This window comes from Diabrotica virgifera, chromosome 3, assembly GCF_917563875.1.
Source record: "Diabrotica virgifera virgifera chromosome 3, PGI_DIABVI_V3a".
Taxonomy (NCBI): domain Eukaryota; kingdom Metazoa; phylum Arthropoda; class Insecta; order Coleoptera; family Chrysomelidae; genus Diabrotica; species Diabrotica virgifera.
In genome coordinates this window covers 217,152,032-217,171,013 of record NC_065445.1, presented here as the reverse complement: position 1 = coordinate 217,171,013, position 18,982 = coordinate 217,152,032, and the positions used below count along the sequence as shown (strand labels likewise).

The window sequence follows — 18,982 nt, the reverse complement described above, 5'->3', positions numbered from 1 at the left end:
TCTACACCAATTGTATATATAATTTTAAATTAGACATTATAAACGTCAGTAAAAAAATACAGTTATGTGACGTTAAAAGTGTTTTTGATCGTTTCAACTATTCATAGAAAATTTGTACTTTTACAAAATGGTTTTATTTTCAATAGTAAACCTTCTTTCCTATCCTTCAAAAACTGTATCAAACTCCAATCTCAACAAACTGGTATATATTATTACAACGACATACGATAAATGTCATTAGAATATAAATATTTTTCCTTTATTCACCGACGACGAGCTGGCCAAATAGCCAAGTAGGTGGAGGCCAATAAACTAAAGAAGAAGAAGAATATACGTAAATATAACCGTAAACGGAACCACATAGTTAAACCTTAGACAAGGAAAGAGAGAGGACGAGTAATCCTATGACCAAAAGTGAAGCCAAACTGACACCAGGGATTTTGATCATCGACGTATCTTTGGGGTATTGTTATGCATTGAGTATTTAAAATAAAAACATGAAATGTATTTAAAATGAAGAATTTGTGTACGGTAAATGTTTTATTAAGTTGCTCATATTACGTACATATGTTTCAATACATACATATGTTTTTATTACGAATTTTAGATGATGATTTACTTTATTTTTTATGAAATTTTAACCTTCAACGAACACCCACCACTGGCAACCCATTGTTATTTTTGACGTGACCGCCATGTTTCTGGTGACAAACAAACCAAAAACTGGCTTCACTTTTGGAACGTGTGTGTTAAATGGGTGTTACCCGTCCTCTCTTTTTTCCTTGTCTAAGAGTTAAACTCTGTGACGTCACGGGTCGTTTGAACTAGTTTAAGATAAAGAAGACTTTAAATTTGTACTTCTAAGTTATTATGAGTTTTTAAAGCATGAAATTTTGGAAATCTCATTTTTATACAAAACTGAACATTATTATGTAATAAAAAAAATGTGCAAGTTCCCTATTAACCACTGGTAACCATGGTAAGGCCACTCTGGCTCTCATGGCCTCATATTTGTAAGTTGCATTGATTTAATAGAAAATATTATTGAACATGTAATTGTCAGAGTCAGACCCCCTATATAGGGAGAAATGGATACCCAACCACCAATCTGGCTTTTGAAAAGAACAGTGAATGATACAGCAGATTCATAGAATAGTACACACCATAAACTCTACAATGGAAAGCAAACAGTACTGCACCTTTCTAGATGTTTGTCAAGCCTTTGACAAGGTTCGGCACACAGGCCTATTTTAAAAATCAAGAAATATCTTCCCTTCATCTACATGAAACTGTTCAAATCCTATCTAAATGGGTGATAATTACGAACAAGAGTGAATACAAAATCTGGTGTCCCACAGGGCAGCATTCTTGGACCAATATTATATCGTCGCCTTAGTACTATAACTTGATAACTCCAAAATTGACGTTTTTAAGATAACTAGTTCACAAAATGTATTTTATTTGCCTCCATATTGTGTAAAAACCTGGTAACTTACTCCAAACGGGTTAAGTATTTATTTATGATTGAAGAAAGTTGATATAACTTAAATGCCTCTAATATTCAGTGCTTAAGCTTGACACTATGAGTTATCAAGTTATTGTTTAATCGAAATAATCGTGAATGCGACATACACTGAATGCTACAACTAGCTAACTCTAGTTATCTAGTTGTAGCACGTCTTTTTATGAAACTACTGAGCCTACCACGTAATTGCTATCTGTTGATTTGGTTCATATTAATGCAAAAATTCGAGAATTGTTAGCAGATCTGGCAACCCCCGTGGCAGAGGGCTAATTTTCACCAAAATAATGCTTAAAATATGAGTTTTATTAAAAAGTTCACTTAGATGCAACTTGGCACGACATGCGACATTAAAAATGTTAACATTATGGTAGTGCTAAAAGTTGATAACTTTACTTTCTCGTGTTATTTTCCATATTAGAAAACAAATTTGCATCGTATTCCTAAATAGATCAGTAGCCAAAAAGTTAAGGAACAGTATTTTAGAGCTGCAGAGAGGATTCCGTATTTACCAACAGCATGATAGCAGCACAAATATCTTTAAAATCTTTAAACCCGTTTATCTCAGAACTATTAATTTCAAGTTATCAAGTTATAGTATTAATGCGACGATATGTGCTATACAGAACAGATCTCCAATAATGAAACCATTACTGGTGCTTTTCCAGATGATGCTGTCATCCTTGCAGCCAAGCTCTGGGGATGTGCGAGCAAGTCAAATACTTACTCAAATAATTCGAAGGAGCCAATCAAAAATTCTGCAGATGATAACTCATGCATCCTGGTATTTGTCAAACCTAACGCTTCATGAAGACCTAAGAATTCCGTTCATATAGGATGTGCTCATTAAATATAGCACGAAGCACCATAAAGCACTGGAATCACACAGTAACCCCCTACTTCAACCTCTAGTAGAACATCATGCCAATGGGAGACTCAGAAGGATTTGGCCAGCTGAACTGAGATACAGTTGAAATGGTCTTGTCACTGGACAGTCAGCAAATTAGTTTATGGAAAGTTATTAGTAGTAGAGTATTTATTGGTAATAATGTACAAATGTACTTTTACAGGTCAGCAATAATTAAAATTGTCTAAAATTACATTAAAAGTTGACAGTACTTCAGTAAAAAAAACCTATTACTAAAATTTAAAAACTAAACACTAATTAAATTACAGGACAAAACAAAATTTAGATCTGAAGTACTCCTCAAATGAGTAGAAAGCACCCATCAGAAGATAATTTTTAATTTGTCTCTTAAATTGGTTAAAATCAAGACTTTTAATAGATATTGGTATACAGTTATAAAATTTCAATGCTAGGTATCTGGTTCCATTTCTGGTCCTCTCAAGTCGACTGAAGTCTGGTACAAGGGCATCATGATTTCTAGTCTGATAAGTATGCTGTTGTGTTTTATATAGATCTACATTTTGATGAACATACAACAGGCACTGCATAATGTACACAGAAGGTAGTGTGAGAATCCTCAGGTTTCTGAAAGACTGCCTACAATCGTCCCGATAACCCTGACCTGTGATTATGCGAATACACTTTCTCTGCTGACCAAACACCTTATCTATATGGCAAGAGTGTCCCCAGGAAAGGATTGCGTAAGTTAGTCGTGAGTGAAAGTTGCTGTGATATGATGTAAGAAGGGTTTGAAGGGAGGTAACCTTAGATAGGTTTCTAAATAAAAAGAGTTGGCTTGAGAGCTTTTGGGAAAGTTTCAGTATGTGCCGTTCCCAAGTGAGTCCCTGATCAAGATAAACACCAAGAAATTTAGCTTCCTGTGAACAATCTGTTAAAATGGGATGTGTAATGGTGTTATGTCTTAGGGTAAAGTTCACTGTTTGTGATTTTGAGTTATTGAGAGAGAGACGATTTGCCAAAAACCATTGGAACAAATTGCTCTCTGTGGTCTCAAGATCAATATCACTGATTTGGGAAGGGTGGTAACTTTGATAGCATGTAGTATCATCAGCAAATAGGACTGTGCTTACCGGGCCCTCTTGTGAAAATCCCAAGTCATTTATATAAATGAGAAATAATATTGGACCTAGAACTGACCCTTGAGGCACTCCATACATCAAAGGTTTTTTATCAGATTTAAGCTGGTTAAAAAACACATATTGAAATCTATCTGATAGATAAGACTCAATCAATTGAATAGACATAGGATGAAAATTATAGGCATGTAATTTTTTAAGAAGAATACTATGAGTGACACAATCAAAAGCTTTAGTAAGATCAAGGAACGAGGCAAGGGTATCAAGAAAGTTTTCAAATCCTTCCAAAATACTGCCTGTAAAATGATCGATAGCAAGTGTTGTTGTTTTGTTTTTTCTAAATCCAAATTGCTGCACTGCAAAAAGCCGATTAGATTCAAAATAGTCATTGATCTGCTTCTTTAGGATTCTCTCAAACACTTTGGAAAGAATTGGCAAAAGAGAAATTGGACGAAAGTTATTATGATCATCAGCCGAACCTTTACGTTTAAAGAGAGGTATGACTTTCGCAGTTTTAAACACTGAAGGAAAAATGCAGGATGAAATTGAGTAGTTTATTAGTTTAGTTAAAGGTAAGCTAATGTTGTGTTTAATTGCCTTGATTATTTTTGTGTTCATTCCATCCGGGTCCTTGCTCTGGCTATTTTTTAATTCTTCAATTGCTTTTACAACTTCCTCCAAATTTGTTGGCTCAAATCTGAAGAAGCAATGATTAGAGGCGAATGAAGGAGCATGTGGTATAAAACTAAGGTATGTATTGAATGATTGGTCAGTATGATTAAGTGTATTTATTACATTTTCAGCAATACCACAGAAGAAATCATTAAAACTATTTGCATTGAGTGATGAATTTTTTATTGGTAAATTCTTACATCTTGAGTTTATTAGGGACCACATAGCCTGTTGACGGTTGTTAGAGTTTAATATAAAATCATCATTAGATTTAATCTTTGCCTTATGTATAGCATGTCTGTATTTTTTCCTATATTCTGAGAGTGTTTTCTTTGTCACTAAAACGGGGTCACTTTTATTTAAAGATGTCAAAAATTGTAGTTTCTCCCTCATAAGTTTCAAATCATCATTAAACCAAGAATTTTTTTTACATTGTTTACCTTGCTCAACAAGCCTAGATTTTTCAGGAAAAGACAGATTTATTGCCTGCGTTAAAATATCGATAAACATTTTAAACCTTGAGTCCACATCAATACATTCATTATCAATAAATTCAAAATTTTGTAAGCAAAGATTGTTATTTAAAGAGGCCAGTCCCATCTCTGTAATGGGCCTGTAGCTTATTCTAGATTTAGAAGTAGTTTGGGACACTTCACATTTAAACAATATGCCTTTGTGGTCTGAAGTGTGTGAAAGATCAACAGCTTCGGATTGCAACATGGTACTACTAATATTTGTAAATATGTTATCAAGACATCTATTATAACGGGTGTTAAATTTTATTGATTTTTTGAGGTTATACGATCTAAAGAAATTGCACAGATCCAGGGCTGCAATATCCCTTTCATTGAAGTGCACATTGAAATCCCCTGTTATTTGTGTTTTGATAAAAAGTGATGAAGAACTGTTAGGCTGTTCTGAACGTAAAATCCTCAGACATATCTATAACCTCATGAAGGAAAATGGATTATGGAGTAGGCACTAGTGATGTAACGAATGTCATTTTTTTAACATTCGCGAATACGAATGCGAATGCGAATATCTGCTACTGACATTCGCGAATGCGGATGCGAATGCGAATGTCCAGTTTTTTTAATTTGTTTATATTTTTGTAATGTTTCCTAAATTTTTAATGAAAATTTAATTGATATTTAGTGTAAATCAATCTGAATATTAAGCTTTATTACATAATACCAAATAATAAAAAAAAGTGAAGGCTGATAATGTGATTATACAAGGTTAAGTTCTATCTATCTATTGCCCTTCATTTGTCCAAAGTTGAACGTAGGCCTCCCCCTTACTTTTCCACTCTTCTCGGTTCAGTGCTAATGCTGTCGATCTGGTCGCTGCGTATCTCTTTAGGTCATTCGACCATCTCGTTTGTGGTCTGCCCCTTCCTCTTTTGTAGTCCCAAGGTCTCCAGTGAGTTATCGCTTCATTCCATCTTCCATCTCTTTGTCTGCTGTTGTGTCCTGCATATTTCCATTTGAGAGTAGCGCATGTTTGAGGTTAAGTTACCTTTTCTTAATAAAAAAAGATGAGAAGTGAATAGATTTTGATTTTATTAACCTAATATTATTTTAAAGTTATTTTTTTTTCTGTTTTTCATATTCGCAAAACATTCGCACACATTTCGCGAATGCGGATGCGAATGCGAATATGTAAAAACATGCGAATATTCGCGAATGCGAATACGAATATTCGTTACATCACTAGTAGGCACTATAATTTTAAGCTTTACAGAGCACGATTTAAGGACCAGGTAGAAGACAACTTAAAGTGTTAGGCAGAGCCTGCCCGAGGGCCGTGCGCCCAAATAGGGCGCCAAGGGTTAGGGGCGAATGTGCCCCCTCCCCAAAAAAAAATTAAAATTTGATAAATTATTTAAATTATGTCAATTTTTTAAGCCAATTATTCATTCATTTATAATGAATTGGTAATATTTCAGAAAGCTTTAGTAAGTTTTAATTTTATTATAGACAAATAATTTCCATGTTCAGAATCCTCCAGGAGGTCCACAATTTCTTCGCAGGATCACCACATCGTTGGGATGTTCTGAAACAACACGTAACAAACTTGACCCTGAAACCTTTGAGTGAGACTAGGTGGGAGAGTTGAATTAATGAGGTTGTGCCACTGAGACAATAGCTTAGGGAAGTCTATGACGCGCTTTTTGAATGTAGTCAAGACCAAAAAAAGCTAGACACATATGCAAGAAATACAGCTACAAGTTTGTCCAAAAAGTTGAATGATTTCCGATTCATCTGCTGCTTAGTAACGTGGCATACGATTTTGTTTAAGATAAACCTCATAAGCAAGAGACTTCAAGCAAGAGGTTGACATTGACATAGCAAACTATCTTGCTTTGATTTCTTCAACGAAGCAATTTTTTCAAGAAATAAGGAGTTATGCAGGATTCAACAGAATATTAGTCAATTGCAGGGAAGTGGCCGGAATGATTGAAATTGACCCAGCATTCCCTAAAGAAAGTGAACTGCTGCCGAGAAAAAAGGAAAATGATTTCTTATGAATCAAGTGATCAAACAGTTCTTGATCCTGAGATCGTGTTCAAAACTAAATTCTTCTACGCAGTCTGTATCTCTTCTCTAGGAGGCAGATTTGAGCAGCTTCAAAACTATCACCAACTGTTTGGGTTTCTACATTCCAAGACCACAAGTGATGACAAAACCTTATTAAAATGCTGCAAGGACCTACACATTGCTCTCACTGATGGCCAGCACAGTGACATTGGTGGTCTTCAACTATATTCTGGATTGAAACTTGTCAACAGCATGATTCAGAGTGTCGAAAAAGAAGACAAAGGCAAAATCAAAGGCCCTGTTGACATGTTGAGCTACTTAGCAGACAACGGATTTGTGGAGAACTTTCCTAACCTGTGTGTAGCACTTACTCTCCCAGTGTCTGTCGCGAGTGGAGAAAGGAGTTTCTCAAAGTTGAAAATAGTAAAAAAATTATCTGAGGTCTTCCATGTCTCAAGATAGATTGGTGTTACTAGCTTTGATGTCAATTGAGTTTGCAGTGCTCTAGAATATTGATGTTAATGCAATTGTAAATGAGTTTGCCCAGAGAAAATCTAGGAAAGTTAACTTTGTTCAACTTAGCCTATAACATAAAAACCCAATGTCATGTCTCACCACTACCACTACCACTTTATGTCCAAAGCTCAACATTGCCATTTTCAAGTTCAATTCTTATTAATTTAAAACTATTTTTCAATATTACGTTTGATAAATAACCATAGTCATTAAATTTGTATAACCATTTTCCAAACTGTATTCAGGACATGTAACTAAAATCTAATTGTATAACTTGTCAACTTAAGTTCAAATAAAATGTTGTATAGTACTTTACTTTTACAACCATGATTTTCCTATAAAATTGAACTTTTGAAAACCAGTTGCCCACATTGTGGGGGGGCACCACAATAGTAATTTGCATGGGTGAAATATTACCGACGGACCGGCTCTGGTGTTAGGAGTGCAAAATTGGACAACCAAGGCGAAGGATAGTAAGGAATGGAAACTGATCCTGGAACAGGCCAAGACCCACCATGGCTTGTAGAGACAATAAATATAAATTCACTGGTCCAGTGACCCTACTACAAAATTAAACAATACTTCATGGTAGGATTATACCTAATTGTGAATAAGGCCTTCTGACAAAGTTTTCTATCTGTATTCTTTATTTTATCCTTAGTTTTTTTTTATACACAATGATGTATTCATTCAAATATTTCCATCTTAGACAACAATAACAACAAATCTATATTCCTTGAGTATAAGCAGTCTTGTTTATTAATTTGTATGTATAATTCATAAACAGTAAATATATAAATGTACATTGTATATTCTGTAGTTAAATAATTATCTCATACATTGTAAGACAAGCCATAAAATAATATATTATAGTTTCAAATTTCACTTTTTCAGAATAGTTTGGTTATAATATTCTTTTAAGTTTAAAGACCATGCCTCCCGGTTTATGTCCATAATTTATATCACCAATGTTAAGGGTTAACATTATACATGAAATAGAAATTAATACAGATTATCCTAAATCTGTCATTAATGTGCTAAGTTTTATCTGAACATATTTTGCCGAATGCAAATCTGAAAGAATGTAATTAATTTGTACTTACCGCAGTTAATAAAAATAGAGTAGTTCTAATGTTGTACATTTTTGGTATCCTAAAAGTCATCATAGTATGAAAGTTTCTATAAGAATAAATAAAAAATACACTGATTTATCAACCTTGCATTAAGACCTACAGTAAATACCGTAAAGTAAACGATGAACGGCAAACGTCATCTAACTAATATTTTGACATAAAAGGATGACAAATTAATGTCAGAAATTTCGGCATGAAGCTTCCTTCAAAATTGATAACCGCTTAAAATACTGAATAGGTGGACGAATGTCATTGGTAAGTTTTTATTAGTATAACCAATTACGTACGATATCATGTAACGATACGCTGAGGTAGGCAATTTCTATTACGTCGTCCAGAGCTGTACTCAGTGTGAATTTTAGTTTAAACGCAGGGGAGAAATTTAATATTCCACTATTAAATGTAAAAAAAATAAAATAAAATTAAAATACAACAATTAGCGATGTTAAGTCACAATGATGCAAATCCAAACAAAAACATTTTATAAACTATATTGTTTCTATGTAATTTTGTATTAGGGATAGGATTGTATTATGTTTTATTGCAATTGGCTGAATATGACTTATGTCTATGCCATTAAATAAAATAAAAAAGTCACAATGACGACCTCTCGTGAATTTCGGTGGAACTAGCTTTGTGTTTTTAGTTTTCAATGTCAAACGCTGAGCGCACATGCATTTGAAACAAGTAGGTAATATTCAGTATTTATTTTTACATGTTTTAAATTAATTACTGCGTATAGTCAGCTCGGCAATCGGTTGGAAAATTTACACCGAATATAACAACATTGAGTTTGGCAACATTGTGTGAAAGTTGATATTAATATATATCCCTTCTAAGATAAACAGAACTGTAGTTTAGTCCAGACGAATGAATATATTTTTTTACCAACAAAAATGAGATGTTTTAATCAAATACTGTTTCAAATATGATGTGGAAAATAATTTTGAATTCGGTTCCGCTGATGAACTTACTTTTTTGTCATTAAAATAGAGAAAACGTTAAATTTCTCTTTGCGTAATTATTATCGTCCAGTTATCGTCTAATTATTTTAACTGTACTAATATCCGTCGACTAATTGAGAATGAAATCGGTTGTTAAAACATCTTATCTGTAGCGGCTCCTGGAATGTCTTAGACCTATTGAGTTTCATTGATAAAATGCGCATTCCCACCGATTGTCGTTTCGACTATAATATAAAATGATGAACATAAAATCTTCACGTTTCCATAAAAGTTGGCGTCGATGTTGTAAATAAAATTTGTAAAAAACATGTAAATATAAATAATTAATATTACGTAGTAGTCCGTTCTTTAACGGTAAAATATTGCAAAACCTCTAAATTTTAAAGAACCGCTTGGATTGACATGAAATTTGGCATACACATAGCTAATAAGTCAAAGAAAAAAAGTGATATTGTGCCGATATGTGCTTTTGCCCTGGGGGTGGTTTTCACCCCCTCTTGGGGGTGAAAAAATATTCGTCCAAAGAAAGTCAGGAAATGGATAAACTGGCTAATTTTAAGTAACTTTTGTTCTATAGAGTTTTTTCACTAAGTCAATACTTTTAGAGTTATTTGGCAGTGAATATGTTCATTTTTTCACAAAATAACCACGCTTTTAGACGGTTTTTCGCAAATAACTCAAATAGTAAGTACTTTGTCGAAAAAAGATTTTTAGCAAAAATATAGCCTGTAAAAAATTTAAAAAAATGGTGTATATATTACGTCTCTACATCTAGTAGAAGCAGAGTTATAGCTATTGAAAAATAGGTTCATATTCGTCAAATTCCAAATTGAATAGGTTAACGCGAAATAACCCAAAAATGAAGCACATTTCGGGGAAAACTCATTACAACTTATTTAAAGTGTTTAAAAAAAGCTTCATTTTTGTTTCATAAAAAAAAATTCTAGCATCAAAATTAAACAAGTTACGCTCAAAATAAAGTTAGTCCCTTTTGGTTTTGGTAAAAAAATCGAGAAAATCACCCCCTAATTAGTATCTTAAATGAACTTAATCGTTACGACTTCACAAGTTTATTGACTCGTGTATATATTGTTTATATGATCTGTAAGTTTCATCGGTTCAAAGTCCTTATTATTGAAAGGGCTGTAGTTAAAAGGAGTTGAACCAGTCACTGATCACGAATGTATGCAAATTTAGAAACACCAAATCTCAATCAATTATTGTCTAACACAAAAACAAAAAAATACGTGATATTCAGAAAAGCAAATCTGACTTTTTTTGTTTTTCGAAATTTTTGGTATCTCTTACAATTTTCAAGTTATTTTGAAAAAAAGCATATTTTTCAAAATTTAAATTTTTAAAAATTTTACTTTGAAACCAAATTTTTTCAAAATTAAGCACTTTGAATCGATGAAACTTACAGATCATATAAACACAATATAAGTAAAATAATTTGTGGAGTGGTAACGATTACTTTCATTTAAGTTGCTAATTAGGGGGTGGTCTTCCCGATTTTTTTTTGCAAAAACAAAATGGACCAAATTTATTTTGAGCGTAACTTGCTTAAATTTAATGCTAGAAATTTTTTGTAAAAGCAGAAATAAAGCTTTTTTTAAATACTTTAAAAAAGTTATAATAGGTTTTTCCCAAAAAGTGCTTAATTTTTTGGATATTTCACGTCGAAATATTCTATTTGAAATTTGGTGAATATGAATCTATTTTTCATTGGCTATAACTGTGGTTCTACGAGATCCAGAGACCTAACGTGTACACCATTTTTTTTTACTTTTTTATAGGCTATATTTTTGCTAAGAACGTTTTTCGACAAAATACTTACTTTTTGAGTTATTTGCGAAAAACCGTCTAAAAATGTGGTTATTTTGTTGAAAAATGAACATATTCACTCGCAAATAACTCGAAAAGTGTTGACTTAGCGAAAAAGCTCTACAGAACAAAAGTTACTTAAAATTAGTCAGTTTACCCATTTCCGGACTTATTTTGGACATATATTTTTCACCCCCAAGAGGGGGTGAAAGTCACCCCCAGGGCAAAAGCACACATCGGCACAATGTCACTTTTTTTCTTTGACATGTAAGCTATACGTATGCCAAATTTCATGTCAATCCAAGCGGTTCTTTAAAATTTAGAGCAAAAACCGTGAAAGAATGGACTATAGGTACCTATGTACTTGTTTTAAATGCATGTGCTCTCAGCGTTTGACATTAAAAACACCCTCAAAGCTAGTTCAGCCGAAATCCACAATATGTCGTCGTTGTTAGTTGTTACTTAACATCGAGAATTTAACGGAATCAAGATGTAAGGTGTTACAAAAGAATAGATAGAATGTAATTAAAATTTATCCGCCATTTCTTCTTCTAAAAGGTGCCTATTTTCTAGAGATGTTGGCGACAATATTGACCATCTTATTCTATAGGGCTTTTCAACGTTTCTCATTTTTGTTTCGGACTTCTGTCATATGTCGTATATTAATACTAGACCATCATCATCATCAGTAGCTTGACAACCCTTTTTGGGTCCTGGCTTGTTCTAGGATTTTCCTCCATTCTGTTCTGTTCCTTGCTTTGTTCTTCCAGTGGGTAATCTTAAGTGTTTTCAGATCTTGTTCCACTTGTTCCATGTATCTAAGTTTGGCTCTTTCCTTTGACCTTCTCCCTACTGGTGCTTGCCTCATTATATGTTTTGGTGTTCCGGTCTCCAACATCCGTTCAACATGGCCCATCCAGCGCAGACGTCCGATTTTTATGGATGTTATGACGTCGGGTTCGTTGTATGCTGCGTATAGTTCAAAATGATATCTTATGCGCCATACTCATTTTCTTTCACCCCCTTATATAATATGTGTCTGAGGATTTTTCGTTCAAACGTACCTAATAAGTTCTCATCGCTTTTCGACAGTGTCCATGTCTCTGATCCATATATAAGGACCGGTTTTATCAGGGATTTGTATATTTTGCATATGGTTTTTCTCGTGATGTTGTTAGATATTAGATGTTTAATTAGTCCATTATATGTTTTATTAGCAATATGTATTCTTCTCTGGACTTCTTCGCTGACATTGTTATCTGCGGTGACTAGTGAACCTAGATATGTAAAATTTTTTACGCTTTCGATGTAATAGTCTCCTATTGTCAGATTCTGTAGCTTTCTTTGGCCTGTCGATTTGCTGGCCTTCATGTATTTGGTTTTTATTTCATTAATATTTAGGCCACTGTTTTGTGCCGCTCTTTCTATCGCATTAAATGCTTCTATCATTTCTCTTTTGCTTCTAGCTATGATATCAACATCATCTGCAAATGCTAATATTTGTACACTTTTTGTTATTATTGTTCCTCTGGTGTTGACTTTTGACTCTCTAATTATTTTCTCTAATGTGATGTTGAATATAATACAGGATAGGGCATCTCCCTGTCGTAGACCAGTTCTAACGTGTATTGTATCGTTAGTGCGTTTTTAATTCGGATTTGGCTCTGTACTTTAAGTGTTTCTTTTAAGTACTATATCAATGAGTTGAGTTGGAATATTAAATTCTTTCAGGGCGTGGATCAGAAATTCTCGATGGATATTATCATAAGCACTCTCAAAATCAATGAAGAGATGATGTGTGTCTATATTAAATTCACTAGTTTTTCCAAGATTTGCCTCAAGACGAAGATCTGATCTATTGTGGACTTCTGCCTGCAGAAACCACATTGATATCCCCCAACTATTTGTTCCGCATAAATATGGTCTCAATCGCTCATAGACAATATTTGACAGTATTTTATATGCCACAGTCAGTAGCGTTATTGCCCGGTAATTTTTACATTCAAGCTGATCTCCCTTTTTATGTAGTTGAATAATTACTCCCGTATTCCAGTCTTGTGGCAGTTGTTTATTATTCAATATATTCACTATTATTTCGTGTATCGCATTCAATAGAGAGTCTCCGCCTACTTTTATTAATTCTACGCTAATATTGTCTAATCCAGGTGACTTGTTGTTTTTCAGTCTGGTAACTGCTTCTTGCATTTCAGCTACTGAAGGGGGGGAGGGGGTTGTTTCTCTGGTATCCGTTTGATCCAGTGTAATTCCATCGTATAGTGGATTTCCGTTTTGTTCAAACTTTTCTTTGAAGAATTCAGTCCATCTTTGTAGTATGTAGTATTTCACTCTGTTGAGTTACCATATCTCCTTCTTTGTCTCTGCACATCATGGTTCTTGGTTTAAATTATTTTCTGCTTTTGTTAAGTTTTTGGTAGAATTTTCGGGTTTCTGTTGGTTTATTTAATTCTTCAATTTCTCGGAGTTCGTCTTCTATGTGTTCTCTTTTTTTTCTGCGATGTATTCTCTTTTCTTCCCTCCTTAGCATTCTATATTCCTCCTCTGCCTGTCTTGTTCTATGTCGTTGTTGTAATCGTTGATATGCATTATTTTTCCTCTCTGTTATGTTACGACACTCTTCATCGAACCACTTCCCGTCAGTTGATTTGACCTTTTTTTGTAGACCCAAGGTCTCTTTGGCAGCGTCTTGTATGATGTTTTTACACGCTTCCCATTCTCCGTTTATATCCTCGTGCTTTTGTCTGTTTTCTAGCCTTCCTTTTATATATTCTTTGTATTTGGCCTTTTTGCTGTTGTCTGCTAAGTTTTTTATTTCATATTTTTCAATTTTGGATCCCTTTTCTTTTTTTATGTTTGAGATTCTGGCTCTTATTCTACTTTCCACTAGGTAGTGATCTGAGTCGGCATTTGCCCCTCGTCTGCTTCATACGTTTATTACGTCTGAGTGATGTCTAGTCAATAATAACATGATCGATCATGTTTACTGTAACTTCATCTGGAGATATCCACGTTCCCTTATGAATACTTTTTCGCTGGAAGCAAGTAAGGTGTTACAAAAGAATAGATAGAATGTAATTAAAATTTATCTGTCATTTCTTCTTCTAAAAGGTGCCTATTTTCTAGAGATGTTGGCGACAACATTGACCCATTTTATTCTATAGGGCTTTTCAACGCTTCTCATTTGTTTCGGACTTCTGTCATATGTCGTATATTAATATTAGACCATAGAGGTATATATGTATTAACATAGAGTGAGCCTACACTCCGCGCTTCCTGACGACAAGATCTCTTCGACTGGTTTGCGGTATCTCTTTCTAGCATATTGTATCGAGAATCTATGATGACATCAAATACATTAGAGTCTAATGTATTTGATGACATTCAGTGTGAGTATAGGCACGGAAGGGGAGGACTCCTGTCGCAGCTTTACTATGCGTAAGAGTGAAACAGCGCTGATCCAAAGAAAAAAGATGGTGTCACTTCGCTCTGAGTGACACTCCGTCTATTTCCTATTCACTTTCTGGCCCTCAGTCTGGCCTTTTAGAATCAACTGTAGAAGTCCGGTTTATTATTACGTATACGCATAATGTGGCCGAAGTAGGTAGGTACGCCAATTTTCTGTTCTTTACGGTGTCAATAATTTCTTTGTCTTTTCTTAGCCTCTGGAGAATAGTTATGTTAATTTTGTGGAGTATATATGAGACCCTCAACATACGTCGGTAGCACCACATTTCAAATGTCTCTAATCCTTTTCTGGCATCTTCTATTACACTCCAACGTTCTACTTCGTAGAGGAGGACACTAATGACGTAATATCTAAGAATTCTTACGCGTATTCTTCTTAAGATGCCGTGAAGTTCTACGTAGGTAGTCCACCGTCCATTGTCTTGTCAGGTGAGATGTTAGGTTGTAGCCGACCTAGACGCGTTAAATTAAATAAACAAAAAATATATTCAAACAGTGTAGATATTTAGCAATCCTAAACAGGTGAAAAATTTATGTAGGTCATAGGCGTGATGTTCTTGGTGCTACTTTTTGGGATGCCCCGGTAAGCTACGGTCTTCAGAGATTAAAGGGGTGGGGTTTTTAAAATAACAATTATTATTAAAAGATAATATTGGGCGCTATTAATAAATAAACAAAAAATAAAAATACTGCAATGTGCTTATCCAAAATTAAAGAAAGTTACTTGCAATGTCGTTCCATCTGATGTAGGTTGGTACTTACTATTGCGGTCGTAAATTGTCTGTACTCCTCTCCAACAATAAGTTATAACATAATAGTCGTTTATTTATAACAAAAAAATTAAGTAGGTAAAAATGAGTTGAAATGAATGAAAAAAAATTAAGTCCTTCGCGAGTATGATTGTTAAAAAAAGAATAAAGAGTTTATTACGAGTACCTGGTGACCTGGGATTGCATTGATGATTAGAGCTAACGTAGATCTAGTATAGCTCAGCTGGAACTATTGTTGCCCAACACTTTTCACTTAACACTTTACATTTGTTTGAACTAGAGTAAAATTTCACAAAATTTTATGATATGAGAATAAAATTCCAAAGTTTTTTTTTTATTTTTACAAAAAGGTAACTGCTAATTATTGATTGTTATTGGAACATTCCAACATTGGAACGATCTAAATACTGTTCACTTGAACATATCAAAATTTTATTTAAAAAAAAATGAGTTTTTTATTTTATCATAAAGTTGGGAAACTCGCTCCGCGAACTTGTATTAATTTCTTCTTAAGAACAACATAACGAAACTGTTCCTTCTAATACACGGAACTAGCCACAAAACATACTATCGTGGAATTCACTCTAACCAACATTTGTTTTCCCACTAAGAAAACAGACCAAATAGATTGGAGTTCACTCCATCTGGTAACTCAACTTGTCTTACAGACAATAAACCAAAACTATCTCGCGGACTAGATTAAATCGGTCCGCGACTATACACTGCCGTAGCTAGATCTTGACCTCTCGTTCTCGTACCAATTCAAGACAAGATTCCTGGTCTCAAATACAGAAATTACCTCCCATTCCGGCAATCACCAGATAGTTATCCAATTAAAAGAAACCAAATATTTCTTCTACCAATAAAATAGCCAGGATATGTTACTAAGTCACAGCCCACTAAACTTGTAAATCTTCTTTTGATGAATCCAAATAATAGAGCCACATCAGCTAAGGCTCTCCTGATTCCCACTGAAGTGCAATCATCGCACATCACCAGATGCAGTAATCTGATCTTAATGAGTACTTCTTGTCAACAAAAAGTGAGACTTTAGTCTCGAAGAATCATTAAATCTTTTTGATAATTCGCTGAAGATAAACAAATTCCCAACTTGATACTTAAACGGGCAACGAAAAGAATTACACAATACCATACGTCCAATTTATTGGGCACACAGGGTCGGACCTGATATATTTATACGACGATAAAATCATATGCATTGGGACCGTTACAAGGTAGTCAGGATTAAATAATAATTCCGTTTATAGCAGCATTGCTAAGCGTTTCATAGCTGTGGTGGATTCCTGTCCATTGGCGAATATTATGCAGCAAAGCAGCTATGCCATCTTTTTACGTCCCAGACCACTCTAACCCTTTATCTTTCCTCTTTCCTTTGAGTATCAGTTGCTGAAAAGTTTATCTTTCTCCTCGTAATATGCGTATGCGCATAGGCGTAACCAGGATGATCCTAAGGGGGGGTTACAACTACCCGAAAGGGGGGGGTTACAACTACTGGAAGGTCTCTGAAGGGTATGGTGTTAAGCGTATAGAGCTCAAAGTACATCCCAATGGGGGGGGGGTTATAACCCCCAAAACCCCCCCCTGGTTACGCCTATGCGTATGCGTATATTGATAGCTAGTACTTAAAGATAAGTTGCAGAGAAATTTTCTAGGACCATTAAAATAGCTTCTGGCTTTTTCAGTACGTGTTTTTAGTTCGTAGCTATGATCCGAAGCATCCTTAATATTGCAGCCCAAATAGCATATTTTCTTCACCCTTTCTAATGGTGTATCGCTTATTGTGATTTGGGCGTTTGTGTTGGTGTTTTTAGTAATGATCATTATTTCTGTCTTCTTACAATTTTGTTTTAGACCATATTTGTTACATATTTCTACAATATTATCCATCATCCTTTGGGCCCCTCACTATTTGCCAGAAATACTGTATCGTCTGCATATCTAATATTGTTTATCAGTTGGCCATTTACTGCAATACCCTCTTCTGATTCGCCCAAGGCCTCTCTAAAGATGTTTTCAGAGTATATGTTAAATAATGCTGATGACAGTATGCAACCCTGTATAACTCCTTTTCCGACTGTGAAGATCTCGGACAGTTCATTTTCGAATCTCACTGTTGCTTTCTGTTGGAGATATAAGTTTGAGATCAGTCTTATATTTTTACCATCGAGTCCTGACTTTTTAGGATACCTATCGATTAGTTTTTCATGTGGGACTTTATCGAATGCCTTCTCGAAATCAATGAAACATGCATACACATCTCAGTTGACGTCTGCCATTTCACTTCATATATTAAATACTTATCAAAATATTAAGTATAGATCTATAAATGGAAACATAAATAATGTCTAAAAATAAATCTATTAGTATATACTTATAGCAGTAGCGGATCTAAAAATTTGTACGAGGGGAGGGAAAACTTCCAATGAGACACTCACCAAAAGACATAAAAAATAAAAAAGATAAACTCAAACTACATAAAAGATCTAGGTAAATAATAACTTATATGCATTAAGTTTACTTAATTTTCCTAACTGCCGAGTTTATTGGGTTGAATCTGTCTGCCTATGGTTTAAGTTTCATGATTAGCACCTTGTTGTAGGAGGGGGTAGCCTCTAGCCCCAACAAGGTTAGGGTAGCCTTGATGATTTCCAATCTCCGATAGGAGTGGCACAAGAAGAAGAAGAAATAGCAGGGGGAGTCTCGGCCTTCCTCTTTTCATTCTCCCTTGTGTTGTCCACGTCAAAATCTATTTAGGGATCCTGTCATCTGGCAGTATCTGTACATCTGTACAAATTTTAAAAAGGGGGTAAACCCTGTAGTTGGCTGTTTACCTTCAATATAACAACGTGGAATGAAGTAAACACTTCTGTTGTATGTAGGCATATATGAATTTATTAAAAAATCGTTCAAATTTATCCACGAAGGAGTGGAAGTACAAAACGTTTTCGGTAAGACTGACCATCATCAGTGTAAACGTCCAGTGTACAAGTAATTGTAACTAGCCACTTCAATAGGTATCTTCTTCTTCAAGTGGCATCTTCGTTCCGAAGGTTGGCGATCATCAGGGCTATACGTATTTTCGAAACTGCTGACCGAAACAATTCGTCGTTGCTACAGCTATACCATTCCCGTAGATTCTTTAGCCAGGAGTTTCGTCTTCTTCCTATGGACCTTTTTCCTGCTATCTTTCCCTGCATAATTTTTCGAAGCAGTTCATATCTTTCGCCTCTTGTAATGTGTCCCAAGTATTGCAGTTTTCGTTTTTTGATCGTAAATATGACTTCCTTTTCTTTATTCGTTCTTCTCAAGACCTCGACGTTTGTGACTCTCTCCGTCCATGATATTCTCAAGATTCTGCGATACATCCACAGTTCAAATGCCTCTAAATTTTTGGTATCAATCTTTTTCAGCGTCCATGACTCCATTCCGTAGAACAGCACAGAAAGTACGTAACATCTCATCAGGCGAAGTTTCATTTCAAGGCTCAAATCTCTTCCACAGAACACTCTCTTCATTTTAGTGAATATGGATC

At 34.6% G+C, this 18,982-nt stretch overlaps 1 protein-coding gene across 2 annotated transcripts in view; it reads right to left on the bottom strand.

The window, feature by feature from the left end:
- The window catches only part of LOC126882367 (endoplasmic reticulum resident protein 44-like), a 117,883-nt gene extending 109,324 nt beyond the window's left edge, over nucleotides 1-8,559 (bottom strand). For both annotated transcript variants that reach the window (XR_007697299.1, XM_050647260.1), the window contains exon 1: nucleotides 8,358-8,559. Coding sequence is in view for 1 of the 2 variants with exons in the window: in XM_050647260.1 (XP_050503217.1) it covers nucleotides 8,358-8,420 (63 nt within the window). In the remaining variant the exon portion in view is untranslated. The remainder of the gene's footprint in view (nucleotides 1-8,357) is intronic.
- Nucleotides 8,560-18,982: the final 10,423 nt, after the last annotated feature.